Consider the following 27044-nt stretch of genomic DNA (forward strand, 5'->3'; position numbering starts at 1 on the left):
AGTTCTGTGCAGTTGCCATCAAATGTCTCAATTGCATACACATAGTTCAGAGCCCAGCAGAAATGCTTAAATGCAAACATTTCAGTCCAAGAAAAAAACCCCACTCTGAGTCTTAGTACTCTTGAAGAACTATGGAAATTCAGAGATGGAGCAAACAAGTTAGTAAGCTGACATAAGTCATATGCCATGGAAGTGCACTTGTATTTTTTTTTCTTCCTTTTTTTTTTTTTTTTTTTTTTTTTTTTTTTTTTTTAAACCACTGAAAAAGTATGTATGACAGAAAAATAGCGATCTTGGTCACTTTTCCTCCTTCACCCTCAGTAAAGGAAAAGCCATATTCCCTCTAATGTAAAACTGCCTAAAATTAGGAGAGCAACACATTTGGTCCATGGAATTTCAGAACTTATTATGGAAAGCAATATATTCCATTTAATGAGGGGATGAAATTCTTCCATTTATTGCACCATTTGAAATGAAACACTTATGCACAATACAAACTAGCTGAAAAAGAGGCAGGGGGGGAGAAACTGGAGAAAGACAGGACTTCTTGGAGGTTTTAATAGGGTTGTTGTTTCCATGGAAACCCTGCCTATGTGCTGGATAGAATCCTCTAGGGAACGGGTGATCAAATAATGCAAGGCTTCCTAATTGTCTAGCAACAACTTGTTTTATGTTTTTAAGCACAACTCTTCACTTAATACCAGGCTTATATTGCCAGAGAAGTACAGAGGATACATTTCATGAAGAAAAGGAAAACAATGTAACATGCAACTACCCTACACAGGAGAAAGTAATGTTTTAGGTTGACTTACACCAATTCTACAGTTATACAAAGTTTAAATATATAAATATATGTAAAAATATATATAGAAAAAATGAATTAAATAATATAAATAGAAAGCAATCCAAATTTTAAGAAGCAAAATTGTACACTATTCCAAATGACCCTGTAAAACACCTCCTAAATCTACTCAAGCGGAATTGAACGCAGCCATCTAACACATTTAGCGTCAAGACAATCTGTGCAAACAGTGCAGCATGTCTTTTCGTATATAAGCTTAGTGAGAATACTCTCATTTTTATGCATTCACCTGCATATTTAGTAAAAGAAACAACCTGCATATACACATATGCATGTACAAAGTGTTAGACTTGCTTCACGTATGAAAACCACCCCATCATACACAGAATTGCTATTAATGGAGTTGTCCTGAAACACAGCACATACCAGCTCTTCAGGCACTTGCAAATAGTTGCCTGATGCCTGTGACCTCAAGACAGGGCTATCCTGAGTTACTTGCTTTCTTTTGGGTAGGCTGTACTTCAGTCTTATACTTAGATGGACGTTCATACTCATCCTCATTAGCCAGCTCTGCAAAACAGTCTTTATGCACTCCTCATTTTCAGATTCTACAAAAGGCTTCAGTTTGCACAGTTCTACTTTCCTTGTCAAATATTTGTTCACATTAAATACTGTTGATTGTTTTCTGAATTTTTAATCTATAGTGTTACAAAGTAAATTGCACCAAGATTTGCAGCCTCTGGGGGGGCTGTTACAAGACCTTGAAAATTATGTGCTGACTGTTTACCTACCTGCTAGAAGTGTCTGTGACTTAATCAGTTCATTTATCTTCATTTGGTATTTTGGTTTGCTTTAGATTTTCATATGAAACTGAAGTGGTAGTTTAACGACATGAAATCTTTGGAGGTAGCTATGACAAATGTTATACTTAGACATGAACAGTTTGTCTTCAGAACTTCCTAAATAAATACATGACATGGCAGGGAATACGACTCAAAAGAAAAATGTATTTTTTGTTCCAGAATTCCATTTTCTTTCCTCATTTTACAAGTTATATGACAGACATCATTAACTTAAGGAAGTTAATTTGTTTGTTTGTTTGTTCTTTTTAATGCTTATATTTATACCTTCAGGTTTTAAATATTTTTTCTATAAATGTGTGTAATATTGATCCACTAACTGAGCTCTAATCTAACAGAGGTATCTGAACACTGTCTAGAAATAAACTTGTTCTGTTAACATTCCAGGAGTTGCTGATAAGTTTCAACCTATTATTCATAATGTATCTAAATATTGATGGCAAAGCTCTTTACTAGGAGCTTCTTGATGTGTACCATAGATCTTTCAGACTGTTACGCAAATTATAGTACAAAAATTAAGAAGGAAGACTGATCTTTAGAAAGATTGAAGTGAAATACTGGGGATGACAGAAAAGGGAGCTTTTAGTGTAATTATTTGTGCACATTTAGAAAATCTTTCAATTGGACTTTCTATGTGCTAGCCTAGCCAGGAAACAGCTGAAGTGTAGCAGAGTCTACCAAGCCTGCCAACTCCTGAGCTGACAACGTGCAGATTATACACTAATTTATTCTGGGACTAGAGGGCTACAGAATCACTAATGTCTGTAAACCATCTCCATAGTGCTGGCACAAAGCAGATAATATGCAGTGTTGGAATTTATGTCTGAGAGAAAATAATTTGGCTAATAGCAAGATCATTATAGCATCCTTGTTCAAAATGGCAGGTAGTCTCACAAATAGCAGGGTAGACATGAGATACAAACAAATTTAATCCAAAAATAACTGAAATTAGGATTGTTCTAAGTCTATATGCAGTAGAAGAAAACAAACAGAATTAACGTGCAGTGTCATGCTCAGCACTTCAGGATACATGACCCTTTTTGTCTGGCCCTTCTATGCACATATGACCTTAGGCCAAGCAATATATTTAAGACTCTAGGTGGTGAGCAGAAGGTAGTATTCATAACAGAGAAACAAGCCATGTAAACACCACTGTGTTATCACAGACTGAAGAAGGTACTGCAAAACCGGATTAACCTGTAGTTTTTCCAGTGAACAGAGCTTGGAAAAGCTGTACAATACTTTCACTTCCTGACCAAAATCAGAAATCATATTTGGAATCTAAGAATTAGCTTGTGCTGTTGAAGAAATACTGTTTGTAAAGCAACATTAGTTTATGATACTTAAAGCAATGTTTTTGCATTTCTTGTGGATGCCTCCAGAGTTATGGGAGGCAGAAAATTTGATAGAACAAATGCCTGAAAACTACAGTTCTGAAAGACAGATTTTTGTGCAGATGCATATCATCGTGGATTTACATATGCTTTACCAGAGTCGTGTTAGGAGTTCTGTAAAAGGTGGGACGGCAAAAAGGGACTATGGATCCCACATACAAAAACTAATTCAGATATATACTAAACGGGAAGTCAGAGAGTAGGCTTCCTAGCTAAAGTCTTCCCTTTCCAAAATGCTTACACTCTTATAAAAGATTTTCCTTTTTATAGTCTAGTGTCTCTGTTGCAGCATCATCCTTCAAATCCTTAGTCTTGCCTGCTTCCCCTGTTATTTTCTTTTTTGCTTGTTACCATCACCATTAAGTTAATTGGAAGAATTCCCATTTAGCAATGCATTATATTATTTTTCAACATCCAACTTCCCTGTCTTTTTTACTTTGTATAGTCTTTGCGGTTTTATAAGTATTACCACCAGTTATCTGCATTTAAAATTAATCTCTTTTCTTTTTGATCTAGCACTATTAAATTGTTTCATCCACATTGCTCTATTCCCTGTCCTTGTTCTTGAATATGGTTTCTGCACAGCCTTTCAGAAGGCATTACTGTGCCAGGCAAGCTACCGTATAGTTTCCCTCGCTCACTATTGGATCCACAACAAATTCTAATTCAAATCAACCCATTTGCTCCATAGAAGTTGACTTCCTCCCCATCCACCTACCCAGTACCTACAGCTGAATTTGACTTATCTGGAGGAGAATCTGAGCTCACAATTGGCCACAGACACCAAGGCTTTACAGTACCTATGTACTAGCAGAAAAAGTTTCTTGCAGGATAAATCAGAAGGTTAAATCTCTGCTCCAAATACTGTGTCAATGCACTGAGGCAAAGTTGTTCTCAGTTCTCTCTCGTTTCCATCTCAACACATCTATGTTATGCAGGCATTTCATCTTAAGCTGTTTTTGACTGGTATGTATGCTGCATGTTTTTACATTTTGATAATGTCCTAGTAGCTTATGCACTATTTAAAATAAGTTTAATAAACAACCATACCAGAAGTGTTAACGGTCAAAAATAAAAGCAGTCAGCAGGAAGCTTGTTCACAAACATGAATATTCCCTTATGTAGTTATGCACGCTCTAAGGAGAATTGCAGTTCAGAGGAAAAATCAGATATCATGTTAGGCATATGGTATCACTGTTTTTAACAATTACAGAACACTGAAAGAACCAGTAAAACATAACCTGCTGAGTAACATAGCCATTGGATAGACTGACTCTTATTGAAAACTCCAAACCTCCAAAACAAATGTCACGTGCTTCAATAGATGATCCAAAATACAGAAATTATATTCTAAAAAACCATGGATATATTTTGACAATGCAAATCCATTACACAGCACTAATCCAATGAGTTCAAATAATTTTTTTGTGTATGTTCTAGGACCTCAGAGAAAAAAAATCATTCAGCGTTCAAAGTTATTAATACAATCTTCCTTAAAAAGAAAAATAAAAGGATAAAAATGTAGAAAAGGCTTGGTTAAAAAAATACATTCCAGCTACAGCTTTTAGAGATATCTGAAATCTATTTCCTTAGTTTCTTTTTAGCTCTTTAATACTGTAAAAATAAATAATAAAATCAAGGTCTGTCCAAGGAAACTATTTAGTTAAATTTGCAGGAGTCTAAACTCATACACTTACACACTACATTGCTTAACTGTAATACCGTAGTATCATTTCCAAATACAAGTGACTAGGGATGTAAAGGAAAATTTGTATTGAAGAACAGAAATAACTTGTTTGCAAAGGTCTTAAGCACCTGTACTTCTATGAATTTTTGAATGGATGGTCTTGCCACAGAAAGGCCATCAAAAACTATCCTGAACTTTTCAAATCCTAGAAAAGCTCAGTCTTAGCTGCCGGTTTTGTACTCTTACATAAAATGAATGAGTTAAATTGTCATCCTGGAATATCTGAAATTCAACCCAAGAAGCATGGAGTGCACTCTGGTCTCTTTGATAACTACAATTCTTTAAATAACAGTGGGAAATGATTACATGGATGTGAAAAGGAACACCTGGTTTATCAAGGCTTTTTGGACAAATAGAAAAAGGTATCACTATTGAGACTGAAATAAAGAAAAATATTGTAAAAATCACTGTGGTGGTTGTTTTTTTTTCCTTTTTTGCTAGTGAAAGAAGTGTAATATTGCATATGAACAGCTGCATCAGTAAGGGCATTTGGGGGGGTTTCTTTCTGGTTTTAATTTAGCAGAATTATCCTTAGCACAGAGAAGGAAATGCCTTTTAATTGATACCTACAGAAATAAAAAGAATACAATAATAGTAATGAGGTAGTGTCCCACATATTTCACAAATATGTAACTTATCTTTCATCTGATGATCATAAGGCCATTTGCAAGTGGAATGAAACACAGCTTACTGTAAAAAAAAAATTAAAAAATTATGTGAACTATACATGACTGAAATATTCAGCCACTCTTCCAGGCAGCTCCAGATGAAACAGGATCAAAAGGGGAGGATCTTGCTCTATTGATATGTTTGACAGAAAGAAGGATGGATAAGTGAAAGGGATGATGAACAGGTGTACCATATGTTGAATTTATTATTTTTTTTTATTATAGTTGAGTATAATTCTATTTAAAAAAAAAAAAAAAAAACAAACCAAAAAAAACCAAACCAAAAAAAAACCAAAAAAAGACTGTAATAAAGAAAATGTTACACCAATAATAACATGAAAAATAGTACCCAAAACAGCCACCAAACTATGCCTGAGTGTGAAGCATGCAGTGGCTGACCTTAATTTAAGGCAAGAGGTTACAGACTCAGAAAGCAAGTCATAAATTTGCAAGGTGAGGGATCAGAGTCCCTTTTAAGAGGTCTCTTTAAATAATAGGGATTTTTCTAAGTACACACATATAGCTGCTATATATACTTGATTTTCTTACACAATTCAAGCTTACTTGAAGATCTACAGTGACCAGCAAAAGTGAATAATGGAGTAACCATGCATCTAGAGATACTAGAATAACTACAGCAAGCCTGGCTGCTTGGAACAGCTAGAAAGAGCAAACAGTTGACGAGTGACTTTGCTGACTTAGCTGCATCTTAAATGAAGCTAGGCAATTAAACAAGGAAGATGACAGCACCCTGGAATTATTAATCCTGTACTATGAGTGATGCATAACTGCATGTTACATTAAAAGACCTGACTATCCTAGCAGTTGCATCATCAGGGGATGAGAAAAGAGAAGAACTGTCATTATTGTACTTTGAGCATCTGGAACAGCCAGTTAGTGATTATTCTGCTGTTCATTCTTTTGCTTTCTCCCTTCAGTGAAGCAGTACTCTTAATCACAGTACTCTTAATCCATTCGCTGTACCATTTATGAGTGATAAACCTTAGCTCAGTGAGTATCAGACAACTTAATTTGATTTTCCCAGGTTCCCGGGGTGCTAGTGTTTGTAATGATTATAAAATTTTACCTCAGTCTTTGGTGTTCCCTGTAATGATAGAAGCTGAACACTTTATAAAATCCTTGGTGTATGGATGATGTCCACATGACTTGAATAAGTGACAGAAGCCTTTTGAAATTTCATCCCCAATGAGAGGAAAATTCCCCAAATAGCTTGTTTGTGAAGTTATGATCATTATCATTATTCATAAATCTCTGCTTTTTCTAATCCTGCTCAGATGGACAAATACATAGAATGTAATTTTCAATATACTTTCAGTTTGACATGAAGTAATCAGTGCCTCAGTGGTTTCACTTGATGCCCAAAGACACAGGAGGACTGAATCTCCAAATATTTCTTTTTCAGTATTTGCATTAAATGAAATAGGAGTAAATTAAGAGTTAAACCACAACATTATTCCCAAAACTGCATGCACTTTGGTTTTTACTTCATGTAGTTAGAAAACTGGAATCTGGCACTGTATTTTTGGCCAGCCTGGAGATTTGTAGATTGCAGTAAATAAACACAGTATTATTCTGGGACTTTAGCCAGATTTGTCTATAGCTCCTGGAGACCTCTTATTTGTGCCTTACCACAAGTGCTTCATTCCATGGGCAATACAAAAAGATAACATTCTTTGCTAAAAATGGTATTTAAAACCAAGAATATTATTTTAAAAGTGGAACAAGAATTAAAATAACCCTCATAGACTAACTAGGTGAATAACTGGACACACCAGCACCTCAGAGAGCAGAATAGAGCATTCTGTAACTATGAACTGTGATCAATGAATTACAAAAATTCTTACCCACTCTTTGCTAATTGGGGCCCAAAATTTCAAAAGAAAGCATGGATAAATTAAAAACAATCTAGAGGGAATGAACAAAAATTACTACTGGTCTGAAAAGCATGACTTGTGAAGGAAGAGTGCATTAGGATTATTGTAGTTATGGAAGGGAAGACCAAAACTAAACAAGTAAAATGAAGTTGCAAAGAAGATAATTGGTTTCTGATGTGCACAGGTACAAAGCTATATACAGGAAAAAGATAGCATGCTTAAATTTTAGCAAATAAAAAAAATAATGTAGAATAAAAGATAAAAACCATTTCTAATAATATTAAAAATAAAATATGGGAAACCACTGCCTTTGGAAAATAGGAAGGTTTTTAAAGGACTATCTGGACAAATACCTACTGGGAATAAATCTTCCTGTGAAAGGTAGGTATAGATTCTTTAAGATCTTCTGAAATCTTTACTGTTTGCATCCTACCATATTGCCTTTTAAACATATATCAGGAAGGATAAAGTCCTATGAGAACTACAGTCTGTGAAATAGAGACTTCCTTCAGCTGTTTAAAGAACTCTTCACACATTTTCTCACCCTTATCCAGTGGTGCATAACAGACTCCCAATGTGTGTTCTCCAATTGTTCTATTGTTCTCTGATCCTGATCCCTAAGCTCTCAACCAGTCCATTCTGTACCCCCAACAGCAGATCTATACATCCCAGCTGCTCCGGCACACAGATGCCACCATATCATCTTCTCTGCCTGTCTCTCCTGAGGAGTTTGTACCCATCCTTTACCACACTCCAGCCATGTGAGCTGTCCCACCATGTCTCAGTTACTCCAACAGCATCACTGTTCCGTGACTACATGTGGAGCTGCAGTTCCTCCTGCTTGTATCCCAAGCTCACTTGAGGCAGATGTCCCTTCATCCTGCTTTATCATTTCTGAAGTCTCCCATATTCCTATCACTCTGCACCCTTTGCTTTTGTCCCCTATCCACTGCTACCTGACTTAAATGTGGGTCAAAACGTCTGTTTCCTGTGGCTCCTAGTTTAAAGTTCTTTTCTTTTCAACTTGTTTACTTTGTATGAAGCATTGATATTGAACAAGGTTTCTTTTTACCTCATGGTTTACTCGAGAAGAGAAATCTGGGAACTAGCAGGTCTCAAAAACAAAGACCTTTTTTTTTTCATGATACTTTAAAGAGTTTCAAAAAGTTCTAAGACATAGATACAAAAATTTAAAATATTGTACTGGGTTTGTGTGGCAAGGTTTTGGTAGTGGGGGGGTTTACAGGGGTGACTTCGGTAAGAAGCTGCTAGAAGCTTCCCTTATGTCCAACAGAGCCAATACCAGTTGGCTCCAAGATGGACCTGCTGCTGGCCAAGGCTGAGCCCATCAGCGATGGTGGTAGTGCCTCTGGGATAAGATACATAAGAAGGGGGAAAAAAAAGTTGCTGCAGCACAGAAACTGCAGCTGGAGAGAGGAGTGACAACATGTAAGAGAAACAGCCCTTGCAGACACCCAGGTCAGTGAAGAAGGAGGGGGAGGAGGTGCTCCAGGCACCGGAGCAGAGATTCCCCTGCAGCCTGTGGGGAAGACCCTGGTGAGGCAGGCTGTCCCCCTGCAGCCCAGGGAGGTCCACGGTGGAGCAGATCTCCACCTGCAGCCCATAGAGGACCCCACACCAGAGCAAGTGGGTGCCCAAAGGAGGTTGTGACCCTGTGGGAAGCCTGCGCTGGAGCAGGCTCCTGGCAGGAGCTGTGGACCCATGGAGAGAGGAGCCCATGCTGGAGCAGGTTTTCTGGCAGGACTTGTGACCCATGCTAGAGCAGTTCGTGAAGAACTACACCCCATGGAAGGGACCCACGTTGGAGAAGTTTGTGGAGGACTGTCTCCCATGGGAGGGACCCCACACTGGAGCAGGGGAAGAGTGTCATGACTCATGCCCCTGAAGAGGACGAAGCAGCAGAGACAACGTGTGATGTGCACAGGTACACCCGTAAACCCCATTCCCCATCCCTCTAGGCCGCTGAGGGGGTTAGGTAGAGAATCCGAGAGTGAAGCTGTGCCAGGGAAGAAGGGAGGGGTGAAGGGAAGTTGTTTTGAGATTTGGGTTTATTTCTTATTGCCCTACTTTGATTTGATTGATAATAAATTAAGTTAATTTTCCCAAGTCAAGTCTGTTTTGCCTGTGATGGTAATTGGTTGAGTGATCTCTCCCTGTCCTTATCTTGACCCACAAGCCCTTTGTTATATTTTCTCACCCCTGTCCAGCTGAGGGAGGGAGTGATAGACCAGCTTTGGTGGGCACCTGGCATCCAGCCAGGGTCAACACACCACAAATATACATACTTACAATGATATGGGAAAAAAGTAATAGACAATAGGCAAAATACATAATGTTGGGACATAACATCAAACATTCAAAATGAAAGAGAGGATGGAAATCTGACATGGAAAGAATCAATGAAAACTGTACAGGGGGAAGTTTCTTTGAAGTGTAAAGTACCACCCATTGTCAAAAGTATTGGGGTTAGGAAGATTAAACTGATGAAGCAACTAGTGATCCTAAATTCTCACAGTTAAAAGTTTTTTTACACCCTCCCAGACAGTCTTAGGACAACCCAAAATCAACTTTATGATTGTGAGAGACTGAAAGAGTTGATGTCTCAAACATTGTGGTGAGGCAAGTTCTGCTTAAAGACGAACTCTGCATAACAAGGAACCCTGCCCAGCAAGGAATCAAGGTGAAAAGCAGCCGCTGAGCAACCATCAGCACAGACATCAGCAACAGGGTTGGGAGGGAGTGCCAGAGGGTGTGCAACTCCCTGTTCTGATACTCTGTTCTGGTACAAAGATCAAACAATGGTCGCATCTGCAGGGAAGGGGAAGTTACTCCCCAAAGGACCCCTAAGCCCACCGACCCATTTCCCAAAGGTTACACCGAATTAGCCTTATGAGGTCGAATGCCTGCCTGAAGGATGGGCAGGAATGATAAAAGGGCACAAACTGAAGTCCCAGGTGTGCAAGCCCATCAGAATTGGACCCGTCTGCTGACTGGACCAACGCTGGACCCAGGACCAGTGAAATCTTTCTCCCCTTTTCTCTCTCTGTCTTGTTCTCTTCTTTCTTTTTCCTTTTCCATAACCCCTAGACCTCATTCCTTTAAGACATAAAGCCATTGACCAAGTCTGGGACTAGGAGTGGATCCAGCCACCCCTAGGCTCCTCTCTGAGAAGGAGTCTAGAAAGCAAGGGGGTCTGCTCTGAACCTCATGACTCAATGGGAGGGCTCTCCTTATTCCTTGAATTGTTATATATGGTTACCACAGGTTACACCATTTACTAAGGTAGTTTCATGCCAATTCCTGTTGTGAAAGACCCTATCACCTCCTGTTATGCCTCCCAAGTTCATTTTGCTTCTGTCAAGAATAAAATGTTTAACTGATCCTTTGGTGTCATTTCACTGTAATTTAGCCTGAGGGAATTCCAAATTCAACATGACTCCCTGGTCTGTCCAGCCCGGGTCACGACAATGATGTAGAGCAGCAAAGAGAACTTTGGCTCATAAACTGCTCTGTTCTGGTGAAATAAGGTCAGTTCCACTAATTGACTGAAATGTGAAAGAAATGTTATGTGCTAAATTTGTACAGATCTACTATCACAGGTTTCATCCCAATCAAAACTCAGAAGGCCATCATACAAGATAAATGAGTTAACAAGGCAGACCTCTTACCTATATGTTCATTACAGCCAGTCCTATAAGAGATTAAGTCCGTGCTGCTGGGCCTTTCTTGGCCACCTTAAATACAATGGAATCTTTCATACACATGTAATAAAACTCTGCTACAGTTTCTATTACATTTAAATGCCCTGCCAGTGTCAACACAATTTATAGCATTGTATTTATAGATTGTTTTTAACTCTGAATTTGAAGAGCTGAATAAAAAGATGACTAAATTTTGTGAAATTCTAAATTTATTTTTGTAACACAACTGAACCATCTTCAGACTCCTTCATCAGTGGACAATTTTAAATATTTTCTCTTTAAAAACAGGCTACCAATCTGAAATCCATCTGACAGGACTGAGAAAATGCTGTCGTATTATTTGAATAAACCAGCAATATTCCTGCCAATGCTGAGAACAAGAAGATTAATTAATGCTGAAGAGCAAGATTCATGTTCCATAGGCAAATCAATAATCATTCTTTCAGTTAATAAAGATGCAGTCTTGAAGAATGCTAAAATGTCATGCTAGAATTTTAGCAATGAAATATTTTGCCTGCAAAAAACACAACTGGCAATCAGTTGTTCTCTTGGAGTAATATCTGAAGGGCTTTAAAGACTTCTCAGGAAAATAATTTGTTATGACTTCTGCCTTCCAGATTTAATTATGACTGAGTTATAAATAAGGGTTTGTAAAGTGTTACTTAAATACTGAATAATATTTTCACAATTTCCATTTACACACAGGTAAATTCTCATTTTAGGCAGAAAGTGAGAGATACAGAAATTTTTATCAAGCCACAATTTCAATAATCTGAGGAAAATATACTAGTCTATTTAAAAGCCTATGGCAGCAAAAGCTTTTTGGATTAAGCATTTTAGTAAAGTGAGTTAATGAACCTGGGATTTACCAGTAATTACTTTCAAAGTATCTCAGATTATTTTACAAATATTACTTATGCTAATTTATCACTAGAAAGGATTAATCCAGGAATGCCACATAGAAAATGAACCTAAGAGGACTGTAAGATGTTATAAAGAAACAGTTACCTAGCATAAGCAGAATTTACTAGCCCAAACTGGAATCGAGCTAGTTATATACATTTAACACCTCTCCTCTTAAAATTGTCTTTAGGGTTTTCTAACAAATAAACTTGATTAGAAATTAGTTTTAAATCACATGTGAAAGACTGGGGCTTTGCTGGAATTAACACCTCTAGTATTGTGTTTTGATGACTGCACTGTACATACTGCCAAAACAAACTTTTCAAATTGTCAGTTACCATCCTAAACCAGTATTTTACTTTTCCAAGTTTATCTTTCCCATTCACTCATCTTGATCCTTCAGAGTAATCTTTTCCCCTTTCAATTGCAGGTATAATTCTCACTTTTATGTTGTCCTCAGTGACAATTTTGCAACATAATTTCAATAGTATATGTGAATATGGTCAATGCATCATTTACTTTTATGTCCTTTGTCCTTGCTAAAGAAAACTCTTAAAAAAACAGGAGATAAAAACAGTGTTTCAAGCTTTTCATTAACTAACCTCACTTGTCATAAGAAGTCCTAATTCCCAGCCTTGAACACAACTGTGGGCTCAAACATTTTCCTATTCAAGAAGTTTTATTTTCTTCAGTACTGGGTTAGATTTCTTGAATTTAAAATCTGGTCTTTCTTTTTTCATCTCCATTGTCTGTATCAGTTGTTATAACAATCTTCTGTTATTAAATTTGATCTAATTGGTACTTTTTCCATGAAAAGTAGCAAGATAATGCATTGTTATGTCTGTCTTTTCCTTACTTTTGTGTGAACTACAACTGTCTGCAAACATTCTATTTCTGGAATAATTACATATACTGTCTTTCTTCTTCTAAACATAATTTAATTTATTTAGAAATGGTTCGGTTCTGCTGCTTTCCCCAGTCCTCTATATACTGCTTGGAGATGTAATTTAAGAGGCCTTTTTTTTCAAATTAAGACAGTTACTGGACTGGTGAACGCTACTTACTTTGTTCCAAATACCTTTTTATTCTGGACTATATCACACCAGCTGAGCGTTTGCACACTGCTAATGTAAATTTCCAATGGATCTTAGGACAGCTCTCCTCACTACTGATAGGAATTCCTGAAACCCCATGAGGATGTGCAAAGGCAAACTATGTAAACCAAATGAAAGAGTGATTCTGATATTCTGACGAATATTCTGACCTAGATATATACATTTCTAATGAAAGGACAAGGAAAACATTTTAAGATGTTTTGGATTGCTTCCTAATCTGTTAACTATATCCCAATCTTCTGTATATCTCTTAATCACCTTTTGAATATTTTAATCCTGATTTAAAAAAAAACACTAATAAAATTAAATTCTTTGTATTAAAAAGTTTCCATATGAAGTTTGCTTTCTGAAAAGTAGTAATGATTTTTTTTTTTAAAGTATCATCGCTACTACAGTAGCACATCATTACACACTAAGTTTTCACAGGTAAGCACAACAGGTACTTCCAGTTCTCCACCCATCATAAGAACTTAGTTATGTGGCCATCATTATCATAAATGAACAAACACAGCTTTTGGACATGAATCTAATGTATTAAAACCAATCAGAACTCTCACAAATAATGTTGTTTGGTTAAGGAATGCCTACTATGTTAGATGATTATTATTGCTTGTATATTTTCAGTGAGTTCAATTTAACAGACACCATATATATTAGTAAGGCTAATATTGTTATTATTAGCACAGTAAAACTAGTATATTTTAGCATTAGTGTTGGGAATATATGATAATTCTAATATAATACACATCTACATTTCTGTACCAATTTCCTACTTCACAACACATCAATAATGATTTAGAGTAGCTTCAAATAATTCAGTAAGTTTCATCACTACTTTGAATAATAAGAAATCCATGGATCTGATCACAGGTTAAAATTCATGTGGGGGTTTCCTGTTCTTCAGGCTCAGATATATTTGCTCACATAAGTAGACTGTGTATTTATGTGAAATGCCCCTGACTGATAATGAGAAGCAGATACTATCCCAAGAATAACACTAACTGTAAGAGACTGAATTCTTATCCTGAACCATTTGCCTCAAAGATTGTCAGGTGTGGGGCACTGGACCATCTGAACTCTTATCCTGAACCATTTGCCTCAAAGATTGTCAGGTGTGCGGGACTGGACCATCATCTCAAGGAACTGTGAACTGCTTATCTTGAGCCCTTTGTCTCTAAGAAGGCCTGTTTAAGCAGGACACTCCTGCCGATAAGGGTGATTACCAGGCCATTGAGGCATCCAGGGGAGGAAACTGGGCTGGAGCTGATAAGATACTGGCTTCGGGTGTTGATCCCCCGAAGGTCCTGTGATGGAGGAAACCTGCAGCGCATGACATCATTGAAATATGCCCTATAAAAAACTCATAGACAAGCTGTGGCGGGGGGGTGGGGTAGGGGGCCTTCTTCACCACCAAAGAACTGAAGACTAAGGACCAACGGGATGCCGCTGGATCCATGGTGGTGACCATCCTTGCAACTCCCACCACCAACTACTTCCCTGTGGACCAACGGAACACCACTGGATCCGTGGTGGTGACCGTCCTTGCAACCCCCACCACCCACTGCTTGCCTGAGGACCAACAGGACGCCGCTGGATACGTGGAGGTGACTATCCTAGCAATCCTATCCCGACTGCTTGCTTAATTTCTACCTTTTCTTCCATTCTATCCTATCGCTACCATTTTGATACTTTTGATAAAAAAACCCCTATTTTGACACTTTTGATAATAAAACCTATTTTGACTATATGGCATTTGACCTCATTTGTGTCTTAACCTCACTCTTGGGATGGTATCGAATCCTCCCCCGACATTGGATCGGGACAATAATACAATGGGAAAATACAAGTATGGTAGGGTATACTAGAGAGCAATTTCAATGCTTTTCAAAGAGGCAAAAGTTTGATTCTAAAAATTACACATTTTAAAGATAACTAAAAAACTCAAAGTTCTTTTATTGCAAAAATTCAAGGCAACAAAAGGTAATGTAACTTTCTTCATAAAAAAGTCATTCAGGGTATCATTTTGCAGAGCTTCTGGACCCTGGTTGAAAGCACACGGCATTCTACTTGAAAACACATATATCATACTACTATTTCAATAAAATGGTAGATCTTTTCCATAATTTCTTCCCACCCTCCCCAAATTTTAATTAACTTCTCTAATTGTAGGGGAGCATCATTGCTATTTGTAGACCATTTACATTTTTTAATATACCAACCATAAGAGTGTTGGCCATTCTAAGCCACTGATTTATGTTGTCCCAAAAAGGACCTGTGGAGCAATTGTTCATTCATTAGTGTCATGTCATCTTCTTGTCTTTTATACAAATGCATCATTCTACAAAATGTTTTTGCTGGTTTTCTTTTTAACTTTCTTTAAATAATCCAAGATGTTTTTAATCCAGTCTCACACAGCTATACTGGGGCTTTTCCCAAGAATAAGCACCAACAACTGCTTGTATATAAGAACTGGGTTCAGACAAAAAAATGCTCATTCCCCATGAGATGCAGTTTATTCCTGCTTTTAAGTTAGTGCACTTCACTTTCCTCTGTGTATATTGTCAGATCCACTAGTTAATGCACTGCATGGCATCAAGTGCAGTACTTTGACTTTATCTCCTGCTTTGTTCTCTCCACAGCCTGCAAAGCCCAGCTTACAACAAAGACACAAAGGCAGAGTCAGCTTATTTACTGCTTATATTACTAGGTTCTATTTGCCACACTGTCATAAAATCATTTACCTACCTGCAACCAAATCTGTCTGTGAAATACTTACATTGTTATAGGAATACTTCTTGGTAGTTATATATGAAGTTTCTTTTTTTTTTTTCTTCCCCCCCCCCCCCCCCCCCCTTTTTTTTTTAATTCCATACTATTATAGGCCTTATATAAACAGATATACCCCTTCAAGAAAGTGTACTGGAAGGCTTACAAGACTCTTAGGTATACTTTTATTTCAAAATTTACAGCATGTATTTGAAATAGTGTATAGTCATGTGTCTATGCAGTCACAGAATTATACCAATGACTTGCAATTAACCAGTTTTCCTCTCTGGTGGGTTCTGCACACAGGAAATAGCAAAATACTTCAACACTGAGCTGAATATTCTAATATTCAAATTTGACACCAGTTAGATCACTTTTTAAAATATGAGCTTATAAATATCTTGATCCAGTTTATTTGGAATAAATCCACTGAAGAAGAAGAAATTAAGTATAAGCCTATACAGATAGGTAGAAATAAGCATCTCTTTATATATACATAAATATATGTTGCAGGGGAATTACAGAATTCCCAGACTTGGAATTTAGTAACAACCACTTTACTCTTTTATCTGTCATGACAAAATATGGAAAAATAACTCAATATCCTCCCATATAATTAGCCAAAAAAGCAGAAATGCATTTTGTCCATGTAAAAAAAAGTAGCTACTGTCAGTGGGTTGTGCACTTGTTTGACCAAAATGCATGTCAATTCAAACAAGTGGAAAAACAAAGCCTCTTGTTAAAAATAAGAATGGAAGGTTTATAGTGACAAATATTTTATAGCTAAATGTACAGGAGATGGTGAAAATATATTAATAGAACTTCTAGGAATACAAATAAAACTATATTCTAGTTTTGAAATTTCTGAATTCTAAAAAAAAATCCCCAGTTTTAGAATGAAGTATCTTACAATATCTATTTTACCCTGGAATAGGAAAAGCTTTAAAAATATAAAAGTTAGAATACTTCCTTGATTACGAAAGTGTCTAATTATTATAAACTTTATAGAATGACAATATTATGTATAAATGTAACCTTATTTATTAGCCTCAGTAAATTATTCTAGCTTGCTGCATTATGGAGAAACTGCAAGCTGCAATGTTATCTCAGGAATAGGTGATATGATAAAGCTGCTGTCATGTTTCACTGTTGAAAACAACCTTATCAAAATTAATTTGTCAGGGAAGAAGACTTTATTTAAAAATTACTCATGGGTTGTGCACAGTATAATTGACCACAACACAATAAATCCAATTTAGTTTTCTTTTAATTAAGGTATTTTTGCACTTCTAGTAAATCTAATAAAAATTACAGTATTTTAATGAATGTCACAGCATGTAAATGACAGGTGAAAAACTTTGTTTATTCAAACTATGTTCCCTGACAAACAGGATATGAAATAAAGCAATTGTTAGGTATATGCCCTGATTTTGCAATACAATGCTATGGAAACTAGTAAAGCAAAAGGAAGCCATTTGAGGAATAACTCTTTTCTTCATGAAAAAAATTTGGCCCAAAAATGTGTAACTTATAAAAATACAAATATTAGTGTTATGCACCAAATTTAAACCATAAGGGTGCAATATGGTCTCACGTATGGATGCTTGTTGCAGTACAAAGCACTGTTGATTCCAGTGAGATACCCCTCATTGGGACATCAATCTGTAAGAATTACATTGCTAAAACACAAGCATGACGTCCTCCTGATCTCTTCATTCAAAGTGAAGGTAATGTAAATGGAATGTTAAAAAAAAAAAAAAAATTACTCCCCAAATTTACTTGTTCTGAGTTACAACAGGCAGATGACAATGACATTTACACACAGATGGTCTAAAGACATGTATGAGCTTAACTCTGCTGACATCTAAGCATGCTGTAAGTTCAGAGCTTTGTTCAATTTGTTTCCTATAGGTAAAAACAAACAAACAAAACCCACCAAATTAATATTGAATAAGCATACTTTTGTGCTATTCTTGGGGCTTTTTTCCAACAAGTCAGACAATGACATTTCCTAGGTCATCACACATATTTCTGGAATCCAACCAATTATATTAAAATGAACAACTTGTATATGCATGTCTGGAAGAGACCTAGCCATCTACCAAAAAACAGTAGTCAAGTTGTTTAGTGTTGAGAAAAAATAATTCTTACACATATACTCTCAAAATTGTACACCACTTCACTTGTTTTCTCAGGATTCTCTGTTTTAGATATAATAACCATAGGTAGGGAACAATAAGACATTTATCAGAGGAACTCTTTAAAGATGAGTGTTTAATCAAAGAGAGTCTCCATGGCAAACATAGAGAAAGAGATAAGAAGCGCATTAGTGGATAATCACCTTTAGCAACCTTCTGCAGAATTCTGTGTTGGATAATTGCATTAGACAAAATTAGGACAAATTCGTTAGAATTGAACCACAAAGGTCTCTGTATTAAATGTAAAATTAGATGTTTCTGATATCAGACATAGACGTATAGAAGGAACTGTTGAAAATAATTAGTTAAATTTTTTATTGAACATCAACAAAAAATACCTTAACGCTAATTTGGTGCATTAAGCCTTTAAGCCATTATGCCTGATGTTAAAACTTAAATCAAGAATCTGTCACATTCCTAGGTTATGTTTCAGTAATTTGTAATCACCGCTATTAAAATATGTACCTTGGGTTTTTTTATTTTTTATTTGTCAAGCTTTTACCCCTTATATTCTTCACTGCTATTGATTAGAGAACTGTCTTCTCCAAAAAATGTTTTCCTTCTGCATGAGTTTCTGCAGTAAATCAAGTCACCTCTTCATCCTCTTTCACATGCAAAGTTTTGAGTTCCTTCAGTCTCTAGACAAAATAACAGTTTTGAAATATAACAGAGCTTGTTTCCTCTTTTTCTGAATCCTTTCCAATTTGTCAACTATTTGCCCTAGAGACTGACACTATTCAGAAAATGACCTCTCTAATCATGAATAAAAATAAATATGTTTTTTTATATTCTTATGTGACAGTCTTCTACTTACACAACAGAGTTATGTTTAACCATAAGACTACTTTGGGAGCTTATCATTCCAGTTCAAATTTACACTGTGTATTTTCACATCCCCTTGGAATAAAAACAAAATCTATCTGAAGTTCTACTGAAAAATGTATCAAAAGAAAGCATGTGTAACACTGACTGTGATGACTGACTGGCAAGTGGAATCATCAGGTTCAAGCCTCTCATCTTCCTCATTTAAGAGTACAATTTTTTATGCCAATTCATTTCAAAATTGGCAGATCAAGAATTTGAACAATGGTCTACAGTGTAGTCCATTAGCCTTCTACTTTGTTACAAACGTAAGTTTTGTGCAAGTTAACATATTCTCATCAAATCTTTTTTATGATCATCTCCACAAACAAAATCTGGGTTTGTGCCTTGATTGTGTATCTTCTTCATTATTAGCTAGCAGTTTTTTTCTGGGAAGTAGGCGGGGAAGATTCAGGAGTTTTAAGTAATTTTACCTGAAAATAATATTATCGGTAATAACTCTGTATTTTCTTCAAGATCATGGATAAACATATTAAATAACTCTAAGCTAAGAATAGGAACCAGTAGAATGGTATTTTCAGTGATAAACATTTCCCATATATAACTACTTTTTTTTGGTACTGGTTAACTAGGTTTTAACCCAACTGAATTCTGATTTTATTTTTTTTTTAATCAGAAATTTATCAGAATGTTAATTTCAGTTGGAATGTTTTTGTAGGCCCTGCAAGACTGCATCACATTTTTTAGACAAATATAAATGTTACATTTTGTAAAGTTAACCTGTGAATCCAGTAAAGGATTTCAAGCTTGCCTGGCATAACAGTGTTTCATCAAAATACTATCTTTATTGCATTTGGTTGTGTATAGCAGTGATAATTTCTCCATTTTACCAGCTTAGGTCCTTCCATTACTCTGCAAACATTATTTCTCTCTGATACTCTCAGAAAATAAGATTTATGCATAAAACAGGATTCCCAGCTACTGCTGTATTTCTAATGTGAGGAAGGGAAAAGGATTTGACCTGCAGTATTTGTTAGAATACAAGGGATATGTTATATAGAAATCTTAAGATATCAAATCTGACTGAGAATGAGGGGAAGTCCCTCTAACTCAATTGTTTTGGTAGTTTCAAAATACTGTTTGCTCAGTATCCAAGATACTACATGACAAAAAGTCAGAAGTATTAATGGATCCCAAAATTACATTCCCATAGTTGTAAACGTGTTGAACACACACACTTATGTCCTACTTATTACTAGGTTTCTAGTTCTTATTTCATTACATACATTTTTAAATAAATGAGAAATATCATTTTAATAGGGTATTGACTTAAAAATTAGTAGGTGCATATGGTGAGATACATCATATATGTGAGCAAGAAATCAAAATATTCAAAAAGGCTTTTCTTTCTTTAATCACAGTCTAAAAGTTAATAATTAAAATAGAGATTTAAAGTTGTTCATACTAATAAATATAATGGATATATTCAAGAATGTTACTGTAGCATTTTTCTTACCTCTACAGATAGGAACGGGGAAGTCCCATGATGCTGTATTCACAGAGTTTGCTATGCAAGTAAGCTGAGGGTGGCCATCCAAAATATATCCAGTTACACAGCTGTATCGGATTTTGTCACCAACATCAAATCTTGTACCATACAAGATACCCTTTGGTGGAACTCCTGGATTGCCACAGGAACTACTCTGTAATTCTGGAGAAGACATATTTTTATTACTTATAGTGTTTTTATAAATTAATAATGCATTTTGCTGAAGAATATAGAACACATAAATTATGGCAACTTTAGGCAGATAATGTGTTTTCATGGATGTTATACAACTCTTAACACTGAAAAGACATTACTGACAGTCTATTAGGTGTCTGCTTATGTACCTACATATCCGAAGGTAGAATATTATAGGAAAATGAGCAAGAGGTTTTCCTTGAGCTCCTGCTGTAGATATATTAATATATTTTTCTTAATTGATAACAAAGAACTTACTACATAGGAAGAAGAAACAAAGGAACTTGATATATTTCTGACTCAAGTTATACAAATGCAAAACAATAAACAAAACTAATACAGACATGAAAGAACATCAGATTAGAATCCGACAAATTTGGAAGAATAAATAAAACTACTCAAGACAGAACACTAGGAGAAAGTTCTAACAAACATAAGCTTAAGCATGATCAGGAAGCTGTTGAATGATTTAACAGATTTTAGATAATGAGTCAAAAATGATGAGATACTGTGGGTAACAGATTTCTGAGCAAAAGATTGGTATCTGGGTGACTTCTACTCTAATGCAGAGCTTTAAACCACTAAGAACGCAAAATGAGTCGCAGCTCTGCTGTTAGTTTGATCTCTGAGGACATTAATTAGAGTTAATTTTTACTAGGTGGTACTCACACTCAACTTTTGACTGATGTTTCTGCATCATAAATAGCTCTATTACAACATTTCCCATCATTTACTGCTAAAGTCCTTTACTTAATGGACATAGAAAGATAGATTTTGTACAAATATGAGCAAAAAAAGGTTTCATAATCTCATCCTGAGCTATTTAAAGCTTGTACCAAGTATACTTACCAGCCTAGTGGTAACAGGGAACAGACAAATCAGGTAAACCTGTACTTGGTTTCATAGCAAATTTCCCTAATCTACAAAGTAAGGAAACAAGATGGAAGAACAGAAGGGTATATATGTATTGTCTTAATTTCTTTTTCTGAGTTCCATATACCTAAATCATTCTTTTGCATCCCTGATGTGCTCATGAGTATGTGGACACCGGCACACACACATATATATTAACATATTTAAATATCAGAATAGAACCATAGAATGGGTTGGGTTGGAAGGGACCTTAAAGATCACCTAGTTCCAACCCCCCTGCCATGGGCAGGGACACCTTCCACTAGACCAGGTTGCTCAAAGCCCCATCCAACCTGGCCTTGAACACTTCCAGGGATGAGTCATCCACAATGTCTCTGGGCAACCTGTGCCAGTGCCTCACCACCCTCACAGTGAAGAACTTCTTCCTTACATCTAATCTCAGTCTACCCGCTTTCAGTTGAAAACCATTACCCCTTGTCCTATCACTACAATCCCAGTTAAAGAGTTCCTCCCAATCTTTCCTATAGGCCCACTTTAAGTACTGAAAGGCCACTATAAGGTTTCCCTGGAGCCTTCTCTTCCCCGGGCCAAAAAACTTCAACTCTCCCAGCCTCCCCTGACAGGGGAGGTGCTCCAGCCCCCTGATCATCTTTGTGGCCCTCCTCTGGACCCATGCAAGCAAGTCCATGTTTCTCTTATGTTGAAGGCCCCAGAGCTGAACACAGTACTCCAGGTGGGGTGTCATGAGAGCGGACTAGAGGGGGAGAATCATTTCCCTTGACCTGCTGGTTACCCTTCTTTTGATGCAGCCCAGGATATGGTTGGCTTTTTGGGCTACAAGTGCACATTGCTGGATCATATTTAGTTTTTCATCCACTAATACCCCCAAGTCCTTCTCCACAGGGCTGCTCTCAATCCACTCATTGCCCAGCCTGTATTTGTATGTGGAATGCCCCAACACATGTGCAGGACCTTGCACTTGGCCTTGTTGAACTTCATGAGTTTCACATGGCCCCACCCCTCAAGCCTGTCAAGGTGCCTCTGGATGGCATCCCTTCCCTCCAGCGTGTCAACCGCACCACACAGCGTGGTGTCATCAGCAAACTTGCTGAGGGTGCACACAATCCCACTGCCCATATCTCTTGACAAAGATGTTAAACAGCACCAGTCCCAATACTGACCCCTGAGGAAGGCAACTTGTCACTGCTCTCCACTTGGACATTGAACCGTTGACCACAAGTCTTTGTGGGCTTCAAGCCTCTCCGCTTGGCCAGTGGAATGCCCCTTCTTCGAAGCGGTGCCCTCCCGCGTGCGAAATGCCACGCAAACCGTGGCAACACGCCCTGGCTGATGTGCCACGCCCTGTTTGCCCTCTCTGGTCACAGTGCTGCCCTTGGTGGGAGTGGGGTGTGGCTGCCGTTACTCCTGGCCCTGCCCCTGCCTCATCAGCCACTCACCCTCGTGAGAGCTGCTGGCTCCTGGCAGGTCTCTGCGCTCTCCTGGGCTTTCTCCGCCTCAGGAAACCCCTCCTGTATGCCGTGAACCTCTGCTCCACTGCGGAACACGCCTGCACCAGTGCTGATCGCCTCAGCAAGCCCTATGGCTCATGAGATATGCTACATTGTCAAACTTCCATGCCGAGAACTAGGATATATTATTAGATTTCTGATACCAGCCATGAAACAAAACTATGTAACAGTTATTAAAAGGAAGAATCTAGTATAGTCGTATATATGCTATACACATCTATACATATATATGCTATATATGAAATATATGCTAACAATGTGTTCATCTGCAACACTGCTGTACCAATCATGTTTTGATGTGAATATGTGAAATATGCAGATTAGTTGCTGATGTTGCTGCTATTTCTTTCTTTCCCTTACATAATAAACTCTGTGAATCTGGATTGACTTTCATTGCCTTGCACAAGGACACAACACAGAAGTAAAAAGATAGCCTGTCTCATCTTGGTCACTTCAAAGCTCACCTAAACAGTTGATATTCTTACTACTGCTTTATCAAGCTAAGTGTTCTGTCCTCCAGCAAAACTCCCCTGTTCTCAAATCTGCTTGCAAGCTTTACAAAGAAGGCAACACTGCAGTTGACTCCTGCATATTTGTTCAAAGGGATTTCTCTTAAATCCTTTAAAGGTTTTCAAGGCCACTCCAGTTACTATTTATCATCATAGCATGTCAAAATAGAGGTAAGAATATCAGCCTGTGGATTTTGGTTATCTTAACGAATCACATTATATTAACTTGAAAACTCTGCCTGTACACAGTGTTTTTATTTGCAGCTTCTCCAAGAAGATGAAATCTTTCGGAGGCCTGTATTTCTTAGTGCTTTGTAAAAAGGTCACAAAAAGATTCTCTGTCCCTTGAAATGAAGAATATAAAGATTAGTGATGCCTTTAACAGTCACTGCCTAAAACTGCTTACTTTACTCTTACTGCTGTCTCATCAAGAATTACCCACAGAAGGCAATATATTCTTATGAAATTATATTATATTTTAAAGCACTAATTAAAAATCAACCTCCTTCTAAAACGAAACTTATTTCCAGTTGCAATACTATATAATTTGTCTAAAAAGAATACTTGGCATTTTCCTTTAACTTTTTAATATTACGGAAGAAGTTAGTGAGCATGTTGCTACTTCTAACCCTTCAAGTAATTTTGTTCCTGATTCCAGATAATAAAATAGAAAATAAATTGTACAATTTAAAATACATTAGGTTTTTTTCTGAGTATTTTCATTTTAAACATATACAAGTGCATTATTTTGAGGGGGTAGGGTGGAGTGGTGGTGTTTGTAATTCACCAAGTAACTGCATTAGTCTTCTTTGATAGGTAGCATTTATTTTCAAACTGAATGTGACACTCTAATACCAACTTCTTGCCATTTAAAGCTACAGATTGTTACCTTGAGATTGTCATCTATCAGGGAACACAGCAATTGCCAAACTAGATTGTAATTTTTGTTCAGCTCTGCGCAGATTCTTGACTTCAGTGACATTCTGATATTCAGTAATGATATGAAGCATGGAAAAGTATTTCATTGTAAATTGCCACATTGTAATTTGGTTGAACTTCTCCTTGTTCATGTACTTTGAAGTAATTGAATTTTTTACACTCCTACTTTTTTACATTTTTATTGTGTACTGTTACTCATTTCCTTTTTCAAGCAAGCTGTCCCAATTGTTTCAATCTCTCTCCAAGTAAGAATTTTCTTTGTCCTAGATTTAATTGTCAGTTATCTCTGAAATCATGTGCATTGTTTGCTTGTGCAAACCCAAAATGCTTTTTAAAATCAATATTGTACCTGTAAGCAAGGTACATATGAACTTATTTGTCCTCTATTTTTTTTTACATGTTGATAAAACACTGAGATCAAAATACCCTTCAATGCATTTCATTAAGTTTTTATTTCATTAATTACTATTAATGGCAATGGAAATTCTGTTGAAAGACTGTGGGTAAAATATACCTCAGAGAGTTCTGCTTAGCAGGAATGGACACACCTCTTTAAAGAGTTTAATTAGCAGAAATTTAGCCACTTACCTATACAGAGTAATTAATAAACTATTTAAATTAAATAATGTTAAATATAATTTCTTTGTGACAATAGTATCAAAAATAAGGCTGGCAGAAGTTGAGCCTCTCTTTCTCAGCAGTCACTCAAGGAGAAACAAGTCTTAACCAGATATGGAAATTTCAAATTTACTTTCTTTTTATTCAGATTTTAAGTCAGGACTTTTTTCTTTTATGTTATTTATAAAAACAAGAGTAGCACCTGTCCTCCCTAAACTGTTTAAGCATGAAATTTATAATTTGATGTCCAAATACTCAGAACAAGTATTTGCAAATATTCCAGTAAAAAATGCATTTTTTACATTATTACATAGCATTCAGCTCAGTGGAAACTATTTGTATTTTCTCTGCTGAAAATTAATGTTCTTCACACACTAAATCTTCTATTAGAAATTTAAGAACATAAAGAATTTTGTCTTTTTTTAAAGGGCTGATCCATATCTTTATCACAGTTTTTGTTCACAGCTATTACAGATCACTATGATTGCATTTTTCACAACCTAAAGTAAGAAACGCAGTCGATATAAAATGTATATCTTCATGAGTACTCACTCACTGAAAACCTTTGAAATATCCCAAGAGGCTAATATTTGTTTCATTCATTACTTTTGAAATTGAATACTCCTGGTATCTCTACACTGTCAGTTTGGGTATTTTCCTGTATTACTGCATGGCACTGGTCCTAGACTGCTTGTTCATTGGTGTCTACACAAGTCCTCTGCCAGACAAACCTGAGTATGGTCCAGGGAATATGCCATTCTAGGGACCACTCCAGTTGTCTTTTGGGACAGGACTTAGTGTAACTGGAAATACTAGAACACGGATGTACACAGATAACCCTTGGAAAAGCAACACATGTAGTTTATCTTACTGACAAGCGAGAATGCTTTGGTATTGAAGATTCAAGACTGACTTCAGAAGTGCTTCATGTAGTATGTGTGTGGGTATAATACAGCGCTATACATTCCAAGGATCCCAAATATTAGGAAAGATGATACATTTTTAACAATATTAAGTACCCTGACATTCAGTTGTCCACAATTCACCTACATCGAATCTTGCAATGGTTTATTTTAGTTGCACATAGTTTTCCAAAGGTTTTATAAACTAAAAAAGTAGCTTAGATGCATAGTTTCTACCTCATAATATTTTCCTTTTTTTCTCATAACATATATTTTGCATACTTACTTTTCTGTTCTGTCCTCATTCACATTGCTCTTAATACATGAGTAAGCATGGTCTAGGTTTAGATCCAAAAGGGACTAGAAGAATTAACTGATGAATATAGAAATACCATTGTCTTCATACATGCATTCTGAAATATACATATACATACCTGTCCCACTTGAGTTTACAGAGACAGGGAAACCACAAGAAAAAATTTGGAGGAGGCAATATCAGTGCAGTGAAGGAAAAAATGAAAAACTTAATACCTAAGTGGCAATTTCACTGCATAAATACGTATGGTTCAGAGAGCAAAGAAACAGACATTATAAATGAATGCTTTGAAAGATCTACCATGAGTAATACAGGTTTAATAAAACAGAGATTAAATGAAAAAAATCACCTCCCCTAAAGTCCAGGTCTTTCCTTTGTAGTTATTCAACAATAAAAGTGGTTATTCTGTGATTCCAACAGACCTCTCACCTCAAGATACAAGTGCAGAATGAAAAGTCACTATTCTGAAATTCACATTTGTTTACAGCAGTAATAGTTTGTCTAACAACCAAAACTTCTCTGAAGTTTTTCTTTTGCTTTCTGCATTTTATGTGGGTCAATCAAAAGAGACTGTCATATTCTGGTATCTATCTATAAATAGGTAGGCAAGAGGAAGTGTGAGAAAGATTTAATTTTTTTTCTCTAAAGGAAAACAAGGTAAAACATGTTTTTTCTTCTCCTGTTCTTAACTGCTCTTTCTTGATAGAGAAGTATCTTTGTAA

At 36.5% G+C, this 27044-nt stretch overlaps 1 protein-coding gene across 3 annotated transcripts in view; it reads right to left on the bottom strand.

Moving 5' to 3' along the window:
* CSMD3 (CUB and Sushi multiple domains 3) overlaps positions 1 to 27044 on the bottom strand; it is a 767893-nt gene that overhangs the window by 579065 nt on the left and 161784 nt on the right. For all 3 annotated transcript variants that reach the window (XM_049824473.1, XM_049824463.1, XM_049824457.1), the window contains exon 4: positions 20409 to 20603. In XM_049824473.1, coding sequence (XP_049680430.1) covers positions 20409 to 20603 — 195 coding nt within the window. The remainder of the gene's footprint in view (positions 1 to 20408; positions 20604 to 27044) is intronic.

Source organism: Accipiter gentilis, chromosome 2 (assembly GCF_929443795.1).
Source record: "Accipiter gentilis chromosome 2, bAccGen1.1, whole genome shotgun sequence".
Taxonomy (NCBI): domain Eukaryota; kingdom Metazoa; phylum Chordata; class Aves; order Accipitriformes; family Accipitridae; genus Astur; species Astur gentilis.